At 42.1% G+C, this 16,553-nt stretch overlaps 1 protein-coding gene across 1 annotated transcript; it reads right to left on the bottom strand.

The window, feature by feature from the left end:
* Positions 1 to 1,262: 1,262 nt before the first annotated feature.
* On the bottom strand, positions 1,263 to 13,588 carry C11H17orf75 (chromosome 11 C17orf75 homolog). The gene is made up of 10 exons (XM_027975283.2): positions 13,415 to 13,588; positions 12,499 to 12,579; positions 10,160 to 10,285; positions 9,357 to 9,500; positions 8,911 to 8,968; positions 7,341 to 7,460; positions 6,493 to 6,557; positions 6,205 to 6,341; positions 5,278 to 5,381; positions 1,263 to 3,637 (listed from the first exon to the last, which is right to left on the bottom strand). Exons 1-10 carry the CDS (start codon positions 13,552 to 13,554, stop codon positions 3,422 to 3,424), a joined length of 1,191 nt encoding a protein of 396 aa, XP_027831084.1. The 5' UTR covers positions 13,555 to 13,588; the 3' UTR covers positions 1,263 to 3,421.
* Between the last annotated feature and the right edge of the window lie 2,965 nt (positions 13,589 to 16,553).

The following is a 16,553-nucleotide window of genomic DNA, read 5'->3' as shown; positions in this document are numbered from 1 at the left end:
GCTTTCTGGAATGGCAGAAGTCATCCCAGAGCAAATTTTAGAGCATGGTTCAGGCTCAAGATCTAGGATCTGTTTGGAGTGTGGGGAACAGAGTCCTGTCAGCAGCCGTGGTCCCGGGACTCGGTTCCCAAAGGCAAGCTCCCTGGCAGCCGGCAGTCGTTGAACCAGCGCTGCCTCCGGCCTCCTACCACTCCACTCTTCACTGGTTGCTTCCTCCTTTCCACCAGCTTGTCATTCTCCCTATAACTTAAAAGCTACCGATAATAGGGTAATTACACAGACCACTTAGTGGGTACCTACTATGTGCCAGCGCACTGGGCGAGGCACTTTCAGTCTTATTTAATTGCACAGCTACTTGAAGTGGGCATAAGTACACCCATATCTACCCATGAAGGGAAGGCTTAGAGAAGTTCAGTAACTTGCCAGCAGGATCGCAGCCAAGACGGCCTGGTTCCAAAGTTCCTGTGCTCAGCCCTCGGGTGTTTGTAAAGGACTTTAAGGACACTTAAGTTTGCAGAAGCGTCAGGGCGTTTGTTTAAAGATCCAGTCTCGTGGCCCTGGGTCTGGGGCCACCTGGTCAGTCATGAACCTTGGCGTATTTGCTTGGTGTTCACTTACCAGGATCTCCACTTTGTCGGCCCTCCCAGAGGTAGTTCACAAGAAAACTCACAGCCATCAATTCATTACTGCTCCCTATCACTGCCCCACCAGCCCTGACTTCCGAAATCTAGCATTTCCGCCAACTTAGAGTGATATGAAGTCTGTGAGGCACATTTAAGAAGTTTAGCGGGTATAGGACGGGAGCTGCCCTCTTAGGCCTCCAAGTGGAAAGACTTCATTGAAGCCAGTGGTGTCTCCATGACAAGAGAAGACACGGTTAGGAGAAGTGTAGTCCTGGTAACTGAGTCTTATTTCTGAGACGCTTGCAGGCTTTCCTGGCATCTGGTGTAAGTAATCCTCTGGTAAAGGACAGGCATTCTGTCATGGTTAATAATGAATGAGAGTGAAAAGAACTGAGCTGGGCCATTGACTTAGACAGGTGTAGGCATACTGGACGATGAATAAAACACTGGGATGGAAATTGCTCATATACTCTGCCTAATGCCTCCTGCAGGTTGCAGAAAGATGTCTCCTAGCAGGCGATTTGATTTTTTTCAACAAATTCCTTCGCCAAACAAGTATAATTTCCCCCAAAACTTGTTGTGAATTAATAAAAAAAAGTCAGGCTGGAGAATTGAGTTCACTGAATAAAAATGACTGTGTTGCTGAGAAGCTAAGTTTTATTATTATTATAATAAATATAATTACAGGTAAATTGAGACCATTTTTGATCCATGACAAACATACATTTCCTGTGTGTATAGCACACAGATAATACACAATGTATTCCACGCTTGAACAAATGCTTTTTGAAACTTTGAAAGTTAATATGTTAGCTTATTAAAATCTGAATATAATACATGTTTTTGGTCACAAGCTCCGAGTGTCTTCTCACGGTCCACAAGACAGTCGGCTCCATGTCACTATTTTCCTTGTCCACAGCAGTGATATACAGTTTATCACACACTTTTACAACAAGACTGTATTGTATATAACTGTGTGATGTCGTGAGCCTACATTACCAAAAATATATATAAAAGTACATATAAAGAATATGCAATTATGCCTTGACTCTATCCATAAATGACTTGAAGCAGGTAATATATTTGCTTTTAAATGCTATTTACAACATGGACTCTTGAATGATATGTGAAGTTGAAAATGAAAAACATATTTTCCAGACTCAAAATGTTGATGCCCTAATGTTGTTTATTTAAAAAACTGATTTCCAAGTGGGCAACCCTACCTTAGAAAAAGTCAGATTCAAGGGTTGTGCCATAAAATTTCCCATAGTCATTCTGAATGCTATAAAAAAGATGGTACTTGGATTTTTTTCTACACTGACTACAATCCAAGTTATTAACGTTTAAAACTATATGAAAGCCTTTATAAGGATCCTGAATTGTATTTCCCATTAAAGAAAAGAAATGGCTCAGTGAGTCACATCTCTAGATTTCTGTAGAAGAGAAGGCAGAAGGCCATTGTCAGTCATCTTGAAAGTTAAAACTCAGCACTTAATATGAATTTAGATGAGTTTAGGAGAGGAGCTTTACGGGCTTCTGTTCCTCTGAGCATCCTGAGGGCGGTGAGAACTAGACTGCTGATCTTCCAAACAAAAGTCATTATCAAATGGATTTATTACAGAGCTGTGCAGAGCAAACTGCGGTCAAATGTGTGTAGCTGCAGTTGGCTTCCATGGGAATTAAAATGGCTCGAACGCAGGGCACTTTCAGTTGATTCAGAGTAAAACAATGTAAGGCTTGTAACACATGTACAGAAAACGAAAATCAATGTGAAGAATCTCTGTGCGAGTTCTTTATTTTACGTTTGCTTGTAAATTTGATGTACTTTGTTTCTTTTTTAACACTCCATTTAAAAACTCCAGCATTTTCATATAAAAGAAAAGAGAAATTACAGGCTCTTGGCAAACACCTGTGAACAAAAGAGTGAAGAAAAGTGCTGGGGCCACTTCTACGTAGCTCTCCATCAGAGATAATGTCTTGTCTCGAAGCTAGTGCACCTATTTTTAAAGTTCATTTAATTCCTTACACACTCATGATTTATTTGCATATTGACATGAAAGCTGCCTTCATCATCCATGCCATTATCAATCGAAAATCCATTAAAAAAAAAATCCATCAAGCACCCACAGGATGCAGAGATCTGTCTTTGAAATGGTGGTATGGTGTTAATCTGTCCTAAAACTAGGAATAACTTTTTTGAAAGAAGCTATAGTACATTGAGGGATTCCCTGTGGCTCAGTGGTAAAGAATGTGCCTGCCAACGCAGGAGACGAGGGTTTGATCCCTGGGTCAAGAAGATCCCCTGGAGAAGGAAATGGCAACCCACTTCCATATCCTTGCCTGGGAAATCCCATGGACAGAGGAGCTTGGCGGGTTGCAGTCCATGGGGGTCACAAGAGTCAGACATGAGTTAGCGACTAAATAACAACAACAGTACCTTAAGAAAAAGAAGTATTATGATTTTTCTGGGAGGGAAAGTTGCTAAATACTGCAGCAAACTCCTTAGAGAAGCCGCAAAATCACCTCTGAAGGTCTTAAGCAACAATTCCCTGAAGCTAGAACTTACAGGACCAGCAATGTAAAAATTTCACAATTCTAACATACACCTATCTATGACTGTGAAGACGTGCCTCAGATTTATACTCTAATTGGGTTTAATCTTGAAGACACAAAATGAAAAAATCTAGAATGTGTTTTCAAATAATCTGAAATAGCAATCCTATGACCGTTATAAAACTACCAGTTTTAAATACCACGGCTTGCATGACTTCACAATACAATCATCTCCAAATACGTCATCACAAACTCTGGGCAGGAGCTTCTTTCATAAATTCCTCGAGGACAGCTACCACATTTTTGGCTTCGGGCATTTCTTCGTGTTCCACTTTAACAATCTTCAAAAGGATATCTCCACTACCACAGTTCTTCAGGAACATGTAACATTTAAACAAAGCATAATGATTCATTTCTGCCTGCCGGATAAATCTCTTCAAATTATTTGTGTCTTGTATGGCCTAGAAAAAGATTACCCAGTTAACTATGTGTTCAGTGAGATAATAATGAAGCTTGAAAAAGATCTCCTATCCAGCTGAGAACTCAACTAATATGTTAATGAAATGTTTGCCTTTTATTTAAAATATTTTAATTGCTAATATGCTTTGCTCTTGATAGAACAAAATCTTTTATATAAAGTAAAGATACAAATCTCCTAAATAAGGTGACAACATGCCTCCCCAACAAAATTCTGAACCTTTAGGCATGGAACTATGTTTTTTGTGCTTCCCAACTAAGACATGCCTTAAATTATAAGACTGATGTCCCTAAAATATAAGCAAGCATTCAATTCAATTTATTGGAAATGCAATGATACATACACAGAGGCCACTGAAAAATATAAACGAATGCCTTTTGAAGATTCTAGCTCTTGTTTGTTTTTCAAAAATTAGAACATTATTTTAATTATTATGAATAAGGCCTACAGTGCAAAAACAGAATAATGCAAATTTATGGTTAAAACTTGGACTTTACTTGACAATTCATTAAAAAATATAAAGATACTGTTTATATAAAGAATGACAGGTAATACCTTTCATTAGTATTGCCTTTACTATTTATAATGTCACTATATCATAGTGGATACATTTGCTCCATCAAAATGTCTTTCTGTTTATTTGCTAACAGTAAACAAACATGAAAAACTGTTCAGCCTGAATAATAACTAAAGACAGATTTGAATAGCTATGGAGTGCCAATATTAAAGTAATAAAAATAAATAAGACTGATTTAGAAAACTGTCACATTAGGTTCCGCCTAGAAAACCCATACACATTGCTGAACACTCTGTACCTTGTTCCTATTTTTCTGAAGTGCATGCTGGCGATTTGTAATAGAAACCAAAGCATTCAAACCCTTGACTTGGTAATCCCACTTTTGGGAATATACATTAAGGTAATAATCCAAATGAAAAAAATACCATCCAGCAATGCTCCTCTGGGCATCTCTCTGAAGAAAACCAAAGCACGTACCCAGAAAGATATCTGCATTCCATGTGCCCTGAAGCATCACCAACAACAGCCAAGACATGGAAACAACCCAAGTGTCGACTGATGGGTGAATGGACAAAGAAACTGTGGTATAGACACACAATGGAATACCCCTCAGCCAGTAAACAGAAGAATGAGGTCTGCAACAAGGGCTTCACGCTAAGCGAAACAGGTTCTACAGAGAAAGACAGATACCACATGGCCTCTTCTACATGTGGAATCCAAATATACATATTTTTTATATAAATATATAAAAAACAACTCATGGACTCAGAGTACAGAGGCAGCAGATAGGGAGTGGGAGAAATGGGTGGACTGTTTTGGTTGAAATAAATTGAAATTTTTATATACAAATAAAAATAGTGATATACCATTGTCACCTGTCAGACTAGCAAAGACGGAAAGTTTAGATACCCAGTGGTGTCTGGGTTTGGGGAAACTGGCACTTTCAATGCTATTGGTATAAATGGAAATTGAGGATTATAGTTTTGAAAGTGTTCTAGTTAACAGACATCATAGCTGTGAAGCAGATTTGTTTCCTGGTCACTGGTACTAACTAAACTTCATGACAAAGATTATATGTGGCACTTGGCACACAGCCAGTTAGTTACCTTTAGTTTAAAGTTCTCCAGGACTTGTCGAAAAAGAAAAGGGTTACCTCCTTCAGCACCATTCATAAAAGCCTGCATCCAATCCTCACAAAACCGGTTGCTCCCTACAAAGTATTTTAGAAAAATGAATAAAAGTAAAATCACAAGACATTTATTCTTCCTTTCTTTTTATTTTCTTTTTTAAATTGAGGCATAATTGAACCATCTAATATTAGTTTCAGGTGCACAGCACAAGGATTCAATATTTGTATATATCACAATATTCTTTCCTCATTTATAAAAACACTTATAATGAATTATTTAAGACTTCTACATTAGTCTAAAAAAACCTTAACTCACCACCTGGCTAAGAAATACCGAACTGGTTGAAGCTCCCACATGCATCTTCCCAGTGCATCCCCCTATTTTCCCATCAGAAAGGATTATCATGCCCATGTCTTTCTGTAAACGTTTGCCACATACTTTATCTCTAAGCCCTATATAGTGTAAAAAAATTTGCCTATGTTAAAACTGTACTTTTCTTTAACGGCTCTTTCACTATATAGTATGTTTGGATGCTATACGGAGAGAGATAGCTCGAGTTCATTCGTCACGGCTGTATAGTATTCCATTGTGTGAGTATAACAGCTTAGCAGTTCTCCTGTTGACAGACACTTGAGTTGCTTTCAGTTCTTTACTATTGCAAACAGCGCCCTTATGAACATCTTGTATTTGTCTTCTTGTGTACATACATAAGAGCTTCTCTATATACCTAGGAGTAGAACTGCTAGGCATGTCATGACCTCCATGTTTCTAGAAATGCTATTGTTTTTGGCGATTTGGGGATAAACATGTAAAACTGCACAGGGCAGGGAGGATAACTTTGCGTCATTTGTCGTCAGTGTGAAAGCAGCGACTGACAAGGCTGTTCCCAGGGTTGCAGCTCACCCGCATGGTGGAGCCGAGGCTGGGAGCCGCTGCAGTCGATGGTCACAGGCTTCTGCTGGTCCTCCGTCATGGCCGTGCACAAGGATGTCATGGTGCCTTCGGGAATAAGCCCTTGGAGGCTAGCCACGCTCAGAAACCTGCCACACACACAGTCTTTTTCCACAAACTATACTACAGGATGGGAGGGAGAAAGCAAATTCATTCTGCATTGCGTGGTGGGGGGAGTTAAAAACAGAAATGTCAGACTGGCTGTGGAAAAGGTGCTCTCTTTGCAAAACTGTTCTTTACCTGTGAATGTCTCTCTTTGTTTTTTCATCTGATCCTTTAACCTCAACAGGAGTATAACTCAGAGCCTATGAGAGAAAAATAACACCCAGCTGATACACGTATGCCAATTTTCCTTGCAGAGCACCTAGTGACTAAACGTTGCCTCCCCCAATAACCACCGCACCAGACCATGTTTGCTGGGCGCTGCCCTGGAGCTCTCCAGAGCTATGTTCAGCTGCTCACTTATGGTCAGGAACCTAGCCTTACTACCTGGGCTTGAGGGGCTGTCCAGCCTCAGCTGCATCCACCCACCACATGAAAAATGAAAAACCTAGCCACTTACTCAAGCCTTCCCCACTGTCCAGATATTTTATTGAATATTTTATTTGGACATTTTTATATAGTTAAAAATTACTTTGGATTTCTGTTTTCCTCTTCAAATTGTTTTAGAAATCACATCTCTCCCACATCACTTCAAAAAGTAATTATTTTAGAGAATTCCCTGGTAGTCTAGTGGTTAGGATTCAAAACTTTGACCGCTGTGGCCCAGGTTCAATCCCTGGTTAGGGAACTGAGTTTCTATAAGCTGTATGGCACAGCCAAAAAGAAAAAGAAAAAGAAAAAGTGATTAAAATGTTTTATTGTATTAGAAGATAGTATTCACAACTCTACCTTCATAGTGTAACTTTCTGGATCTGTGTAAATAGAGTGTGGTGTATCCTTATTGCAAGCATAGTCTGAATGAATATTCAGAGGACAGGTGGAAGTAATAAGTGATGTTCAGAGAAAATAAGTATGTCTTTAAATAAACCAAACTCTGCCAAAGTGATCCTCAATGCAGGAAATACTTTCATTTGGGCAATACTTACAGCATGTAGCAGAAAGGTGAGCTTCTCCTGAAAGAGATGGACCACCCTTTGGATGGGGCAAACAACATCTGCAAACCAGCTGCTTAGGTAAGACTGGATGTGGTTCTCCCCACCACTTTCCTAGATTAAGAGACAGTGAGATTTGCTTTGATCTAAGCCTTCACCTTAATTAATGGACGTAACATTTTCTTTATGATACTCTTGACAGTGAAAAGAAATGAGGACTGACACCTCCCTCTTTTTTAAGCTAATGCCAGCAATTAAAACAAAAGGAACTGCACGAATTTCCTGGCAGTTCAGTGGTTAGGACTCTGCCTTTCACTCCCAGGCACCTGGATTCAATCCCTGGTTGGGGAACTAAGATCCCACAAGCAGAGAGGTATGGCCAAAAAACAAAAAAAAGGAATTGTGATATAACTTTGCTGGGCTTGTTAGGCAGAGAGGGGATTAATTCAGTACTGCATTTAAAAAAAAAAATACACCAAGACATGCATTATATAAAATGAAGAAACCGACTTAATACGGTTCTATGCTATTTCTTCACTGAAAGGAGTTAGGGCATTTCCATGTCCATCTCCTCCCACTGTGCTGTGAACTCCCGGAGATACTCTCTTAATAATCCTTATCTCCAAAAATGAATGAATAAAACTTCTTTCATTTAAGGGGAGGAAAAAAAAATCCTCATCTCCCCAAGCTTCTGGTACAGTTTCTGAAACATCCATGGATGAGCTTATAAAGGACCTGTTGAATGACTGAAGGAACACAGACAGCTCACTAACACTTGAAAGTGAACAGGGGAGGACAAAGGTCAACACATCAAAGTGCTCAAGCCCACTCCCGTGTGGTCGGACGCACTGCCAGGAGCTCAACCAGCTTCCTTGGCTCTGCTGCTCCCTAAGGACTGGTGGGAGCGCCCCATCCTGGGAGAGCAGCTACCCTAGACTCGCTTGTATCCCTGGCTCACTCCAATGCTATCATTCCCCTCTGTACTGCCTTGTAAGCACAGGCATGACAAGCAAAAGGAATTATTATCACCTGTAATGGGTAGAAAATTTATGAGTTATGACTTAACTCCCATAAACCAAAAGCACAGTATTTAAAAGGTATGGATAAAGGAATCGATATGGATTTATCTAATTCACAAAAGATCAATTAATGAAAAACGGGATGTTTCTAAACATCTTTGAGGTTGAATTCAAGGACAGTCATCCTGTTGCACAGCATGTCTCTGGTGCCAGCAGCTTCGTAGGCCATCAGTTCTGCCCAGAGTATAAATCTTATATGTCTAGAAATCAGGAAAGCAGCATCTTCTTCCTCGCTTGGCATGTTACCGTATGTCTTTGAATTTAATGGATTGGATTTTTCATAGATACAAAACATCACAAGCAGTTTTGTGAAACTTAGAGGACCGTGTCCCTTGCTCCTCTTAGCAAGCACTTTCCTACTGGCCCACAAAGTAGCACATTTTCAGAATTTAAGTGTCTGTGCCCACTTGGATGATTTGATAAGAACAGCAGTCACATAATGTTAGTCATTTGGGTCTTTAAAAATATTAATGCAATTGTCTTACCTCACCGTTCATGTTATTTTTCAGCCCTTGAATGTATTTGTCCAATTCAGGCCTGAAAGTGTGTTCTTAAGGAAATGATAAAGGATGAATCAAGACAGGGTTCTATCTCTCAATGGATAATAGGAAAATCTCTTAAATATCTGGCTTGGTTAAAACAAGCCACGATACGGGAATTTCTTGGCAGACCAGTGTTAGTAGTCCATGCTCTCAGCACCTGAGGGCTCAGTTTCAGTCCCTGGTTGGGGAACCAAGATCACACAAGCCGAGTGGTCAAAAATAAATAAATTCATGATAAAACAAGTGAAGACAAACTGGTCATATGACGGTATGAAATTGAAGTTAATGCATAAGAGGTAGAAAGGCTTTTCAGAGGTTGGTAGTAATAATCCTCCACTTGCCTGCCAGCATTTCCTTCCTGATATCCTCAGAGACCAAAGAAAGGATATAGCTCAAGCCCTTTTTCAGACCCTCCTAAAAAACAGACCACATACTCTGAAGACTTCTGCTCAGAGTCCGTTGATGCTGTTTGGGAAAGCAGTTTTTCTTGTTGGAAAAGGCAGTAATAACAACCGACTCGATAACCTGGAATTCTAGAAAAGAAAGAAAGAGCTAAAATGCATGCTTTCGATAACTCATGCATGTAGTTTTGTAGGCTTCTCTGAGCCCTGGTCATCCTGATCTGGCAATATCGTTAGGCTGCTCTGGAATTCAGAGCTTCCCAGACTTCTCCTTGGTTTACTGATAGCAACAGACGAAGTGAACATGCATCATACTGGGCTTTACCTAAAGCAGCACCTAACAAACACAGAATTTCTTTGAATTCTTCTGTATTATGTGAAAAACTCATACAAATTCCACTCTTGTTCGTAGCTTACCCATGTTGACATGGTTTATCCGTGTTTTCCCTCCCATAAACATACATGAATCAATGAAGCTCCAGGAAGGAGGGCTGTGCGCGTGTGTGGGTGGGTGGGTGGGTGGGTGTGCGTGTGTGTGGGTGTGTGGGTGGGTGGGTGTGTGTGTGTGTGGGTGGGTGGGTGGGTGTGTGTGTGTGTGGGGGTGGGTGGGTGGGTGGGTGGGTGTGCGTGTGTGTGTGTGTGTGGGTGGGTGGGTGGGTGGGTGGGTGTGGGTGGGTGTGGGTGTGGGTGTGGGTGTGTGTCTAGCCAGAGTTGATCTTTTGGAGTTTCTCATCGCGTCCCATATTTAGCTCAGAAATAAAATCTCAGGACACAGCATATTTTACACTTACCTCAGCTCTACAGATGCAACATTACCCAGCCCTTCAAAGACTGCTCCCTTAGAAAGACGCTTCGCAATGAAACTGCGTAGCTCTGGCTCCAGTTCAGATGGTAGATTAGTATCCACCAAGGAGAGGCTTGACAAATGAAAGATACATGTTCCTTAGCAGCGGACTCTGCATTTATACCCCGTCAGTTAGACAGGACATTGCTAAAAGCCCTCACTAAGGACTCGGCAGAGCTTTCTATTCGACTCCTGTTGGTGAGGCTTCTAGGGACGTATGTCACCAAGTACGATCTGCCTCATCCGTTTAAAGTAGTCCTGCCTTTCTAGCTCATTCTTGTTAGTATTATGACTCCACTGGGACGCCCCCCCAAACCCACTGACCTTACCTCTTTTTCACAGTAACCTCAAGTTTCTCATCCTCACCTCCCTTCTCCTTACCCAGCTTAAATTCCACGGCCAGTCATTACGATCACCACCCCGCATACATTCACATTCAACCTCTGTTTTCGCCTCCTGGTATTTGCTTAGCAAACCTTCAGCCCTGGTTAGTCCAGTTCTCTACCTAGTCTGCCCCTGCACCTATGCAGCTGAATGTGGCTGGACAAAACCCCACCACCACAGGGGCTAGTCTCATTTGAAATCAATGACCACCAGCCACCAGTGGGCCCTGACCGCTGCCCAGCTCTCATGCCATCTCCTGGTCCACCCACATATTCTACTATTTCATGCCTCCTTTTCTTTCCTCAAACCTCCAACTACCACTGCCCATGAATAAACACACCAGCTCAGTGATTACTTATGACCTAAACACACACATTTCAGTTTGGTTGAGATTAGACTATAACCAGAAACTATAATTCGAATATGTAAGAAGATTTTCCATCACCAAACTTCCCAACAGAGAATATGAACCCAATATGCCTCACATCTTTGGTTCCATATTAAGGAAAATTTCAAACACTGAAAAGTAGAAAGAATAATATAACGAACCTACATGTACCTACCACCCAGTTTTGACAATTATCAGCCTATGGGTGAAGGAAGGGATAAACTGGGAGACTGGGATTGACATATACACTCTACTATATATAAAATAGATAACTAACGAGGACCTACGTACAGCACCGGGAACTCAATACTCTGTAATGGCCTATGTGGGAAAAGACTCTAAAACAGAGTGGATGTACGTATATGCATAACTGAGTCACTTCGCTGTACACGTGAAACTAACACAACATTGTAAGTCGATTATATTCCAATAAAAATTATAAAAAACTTTGTTTTCATCTCTACTCCCATGTTGTCCATACCCTCCACCTCCCAGACTTATTTTGGACTTTTTTGTTTTTAAACTTTTGACTTTGTATTGGGGTATAGCCAATTAACAAACAATGTTGTGACAGCTTCAGGTGAACAGCAAAGGGACTCAGCCAAACACACACATGTATCCATTCTCCCCCAAACTCCCCTCCTGTCCACATAACATTAAGCAGAGTTCCATGTGCCCTACAGTAGGTCCTTGTTGGTTAAACATTTTAAATATAGCAGTGATTACATGTCCATCCCAAACTCCCTAATTATCCCTTCCCCCAATCCTTCCCCTCTGGCGAACCTTAAGCTTGTTCTCTTAAGTCCCAGACTTATTTTGAAGCAAGTTCTAGGCATCATATTATTTTATCCCTAAACTTCTCATTACATATCTCTAAAAAATGCGGATTTACAAAATATATACGTATGTATCTGTAACCACAATACCGTTCGTTACAGCACCTGAAAAATTTCTTAAATCATCCATCATCCAGCCTCTCGGTGAACATATTTTTGTACTATACCCTACTTTGCATCAAGTGTTGAGGTTCATTCATTCCTTCCCTTAGTAAACATATATTAAACATCGACCCTATGCCAAGTACCTATCACTCAAGGTTCTAGGCACTGAGACATCAATGAACAAAAGAGGCAGCAATCACTGCTGGCTTGGAGTTTACATCGCAGTATGCAGCAGCAGAGCTATGAAAGGGTATTCAAGGGGGGTGGGTAGGGAGAGGAGGATTTTAAATTTTCTGATACTCATATGATATTGAATATTTACTGGGGTTCCAATCAAGCTCAGAATAACTGTCTGGCTAATCAACATGGTGCTAATCACCACGGTATGTGGCTCTGCCCCAGCCTTGAATAAATGAATAAAGGAAAATAAGATGAGGTTCCTAGGGGTGAAGGGGGCTTGATGGTTTCATTCAGGGAAAGCCGAGGGCAGATAAAGTACCCACTGACATCTGCATGCCAGAGATGCCCTTAAGAGAAAAGCACATACACGGCTTAAGGCCAAGCTGTTTTTACCTGAAATCATCACCAGAGGGAGTTTCTGCATTTGTGCCACCTGGGCTTCCATCATCGCTGTCCGCTCGCTGCTGTGCCAATCTGCTCGCCACAAAACCAATTCGGTTATGAACTATGGGCTCTAAGTCAAGCGGAGTATGCCCTCCCTCCCCCAGCAAGCGAGGAAGGGGACAAACAGACCACTAAAACTGCTGCAAGGTAGAAATGCTTGAACCCCGTCCTCCTCCGCCTAGCTTCAATGACAGGGAAAACCCACAAAAGAGCGCTGACAGGAGCCCCTTCTCTCCTCCAGGCCACTTAAGGAGTAAAGGAAAGCCTAAGTTAAATATCCAGAAATGTCAAGGAAATTTTCTCTTAAATACACACTTTACAGGGAATTCCCGGGCGGTCCACATTGGACTCGGCACTTCCACTGCGGGGGGAACCAAGATCCCACAAGCAGCCCAAACAGAAACAAAACCAGACTTTACAAGGCCAAAAGAGCCCCAGGAAGTCGGCTTGGGAGGAGGGAAAAGAGGCAGCAAGGACAGACGGTAACCAGAAGGTGGGGATAGGGAAGGGAGGTGGGGGTAGGGAAGGGGGGTGGGGACGGAGGAAAGCGGGGAGACAATGACAGGAAGGACGGGGGGGTGGGGATTGCCTTTATTGAGCGTGCGAGGCACTGCGCTAAACAAAAGGCAGAGGTGACAGGAAGGCGCTGCGAAGATGTCAAGGACACAGCGCTGAGGCGTGGGAGGACCGGGCGCAAAAGCCCAGGACTGGGGGCCGGGAAGCATGGCCTGAGGCGAGGAGGGCCCTGAGGGCCTGAGACCTTGGCTGGGAGGGGAGAAGACTGCGTTTGGGAGCCGCCAAGCTGCGGAACCCGGAGTGGGCGGCGGGGCCGGGGCGGGGCCACCAGGGCGGCCGGGCGCTGCACCTGCTTCCGCGGTAGCTGTAGAGACAGTAGTGGCTGCTGGGCGGCGGGTCGAGTCTCCGCTCCTCGGCGGAGCCGCCCTCTTCGCTGCTCTCTAGCTCCTTTTCATCCCCATCCAGCGATTCCTGCAAGGAGGGGAGCATCGCGGCGGCCTCTGAGCGGCCCTGCGTCCCCGCCAAACCGCTCCCCCGGTGCCGTACAGTCCTCTGTGGCCGGGCTCGTCCGGCTCCCGGCCCTCGCGCATCTGCGTTCCGCTGGTTTCCCGGACTCTCAGTCGAGAAAGCTGGAATGCTCCCTGATTTTTCTGTGTTCTTTTTCTCACATCATTCAGGTCTGTACAGAAACGTCACTTCCTCAGAGACAACTTCTTAATCGCCCTATGCAAAACATCTCCCTGGCACCTCCACTGCTGTCGCATCAGTCTCTATCCTATCCCCTTACATTGCTTAGTTCTTCATCCCAGTTATCACCCCGACAAGATGTATTTGTTTACTGTCTCTCCTACTAGGATGGCATCTTGTTCACTGCTATATCCTCTGTCCTAGCCCGTGCCCTATGCGGTTCAAAAACTGCCGAGTTAGTTTTAAGATTTTTGTCACGTCAGAAAAAAGAAAAGATTTTTGTAACGCCTAGGCATCTTTTTCTTGCACGTTTTACCTTATCACCGTATTAAAGATAATAAAGTACACCTACATCCCGTAACTTTATATTTAAAAAATGGTAGCTAACATTTATTGAGCATTTTCTGTGTGAGGACTTTTCTAAGTGCTTTACAAATACTTATTCATTTAATTCTCACAACCCCATGAGATAGATATTATTATTATCCCATTTGACAGAAGAGTAAGCCAAGGCTAGAATTACTTGACTTGTCCACTGGAAAATAAGGTTGTAAGTGGCAGTGCTCAGTCATGTCCCACGCTTTGCCACCCTGTGGACTGTTGCCTGCCAGGCTCCTCTGTCCATGGAGTTTTCTAGGCAAGAACACTGCAGTAGTTGTCATTTTCTACTCCAAGGGATCTTCCTGACCCAGGGATGGAACTCACATCTCTTCCATCTCCTATATTGGCAGGCAGAGTATTTACTACTGGGACACTTGGGAAGCCCTAATAAGTGGCAGAGTGGCTTTCAAACCCACTGACTCCAGAATTTAAGACCACAAAATTGAAGATGACTTGACCTAAAATTATTTCTTAAAGCTATTTATTTAGGCAGTTAATCTCAGGGGTTTTTTTTGTTTTTACTTCTTTGGATCTTTAATTTCTTACAACAATATTTTGGTTTTTCAGAGTATAAGTTCTGAACTTTTGTTAAATTTTTATTATTTTTGATGCTGTTATAAATGGAATTTTCTTAAATTCATTTTCAGATTGCTGTTGCTTGTGTATAGAAGTACAATTGACTCTTGTATATTGACCTGTTTAAAAATTTTATTTTTTAATTGAAGGATAATTGCCTTACAATATTATATTGTATATTGATTTTGTATTGTGAACTTTGCTGAACTCTTATTAGCTCTAGGTTTTTAAAAAATGTATTCTTTAGAATTTTCTGTATGTAGTGTTTCCATTTCCAGTTAAAGTACCAACGGCTACTTTAAATAGCTGAGTGGTTTAAATAACATTTATTTTGGGGGGTGGCTGTACACTTCGGGGTCCCAATAGTAAAAGTGGTGAGCCGTAACCACTGGACCACCAAGGAATTCCCTAAACAACAGAATTTATCGTCCCACAGTTCTAGAATTTTAAGTCCAAAGTCAAGCTGTCAGCTGGGTTGGTTCCTTTGGAGAGCTGTGGGGAAAGAGTCTGTTCCAAGTTTCTCTCCCTGACTTACAGTGGTTGTTTTCTATATCTCTTCATATTGTTTTCCTTCTATTCCTAACTCTGAGTCTACACAAAAAATTCCCTTTTTGTGGTTAGCAGTCCATGCTTTCACTCCAGGAGGCATGGTGCAGCCAGAAAAAAATGTGGGTGGGGTGGGGGAGTTGAAGTAATTTACACAGTCACAGAGTTAAGTATGGAGCTGAGTTAGAGTTGAGTTTTATAAAACATTTTGGCTCAATAGTGAGAACAGTGGACTGGAGACTGAGAGGCATGTCAGAGAATGTGACAGTAACCTGGATAAAAGATCAAACTGGTCTGAAGTAGGATATTAGTTGCAGAAAAGCATTTTATTCATTCTTGCTAAAACAAAAAATAAGATAATTCTATTTATTTATGCCATGTAGGATCTTAAAGGTCCACTAACCACTGGACGAGGAGGGAATTCCCTACAACTCCCTTAAGCTCTCTCTTTTTTTCAGCTCTCTCTCGGTTTTCATTTATTAACCGGGTGATAACAATGGCACCTACATCACAGGTTTGTTGAGACAGGTAATGTAAAACTTACACCTTGTCTGGCACACAAATGCTTCATGGATATCCGCTATTGTTTTTTCCTTTTAATAGGAACATGTAATTTACATTACTAGTTATTTCTCTAAGATAAACTGTGCTGTAAGTGCAGGCAGAGAAAGTTTAAGTGGCTTGCCCAAAGTCATGCAAATAGGCGGCAGAAAGCGATACCAAGCACCTGGACTCTAATACAACTATACTCTTATTTGTGTTATTCTCAAACTGTCCTCTTAAAACTCAGGTTGCTACCCAGGGACTTCAGCATAAAACCCAACTTCTCAGACTGCTCGAGAATTTCAAGAAGTCATCTTTGACAGCCTCCTCAGCATCATCTCTTGCCATCAGCCCCTTCACTACCAGCTCCAACCTTACTACCTCTAGCCGTTTTTTTCAGGTGCTCAGGCTCAAAGACTTGCACTTTTTGCACCCTTAGGGAGATACCTTCTCCTCCACCTCGCTTGCTCCCCTTCACCCTTTCGGCAACCTTCTTTGATACCCTGACGACCACCAAGGCTCTATAAACCCCGCAACACCTCGTAGTTCCATCACCTCGGTGACCACGCTGCGGAGTTTACGCACGCATCACCAATGTGTGAGTTACAAGACTAAGACTGCGACTTCTTTGATTCAATAGTAGAAAAACGTCCACGCGTACTGCAAAGAGTAATCAGAGCAATGAAACAAAACGAAAAACTGGGCGCTGTCTCAGTTATCCTTTATTTGTAATTTACCCTGAATTACGCTGGGTA

Source organism: Ovis aries, chromosome 11, assembly GCF_016772045.2.
Source record: "Ovis aries strain OAR_USU_Benz2616 breed Rambouillet chromosome 11, ARS-UI_Ramb_v3.0, whole genome shotgun sequence".
NCBI lineage: Eukaryota > Metazoa > Chordata > Mammalia > Artiodactyla > Bovidae > Ovis > Ovis aries.
Note: the sequence above shows the minus strand (reverse complement) of the source record. Positions and strands in the feature narration are given on the sequence as shown.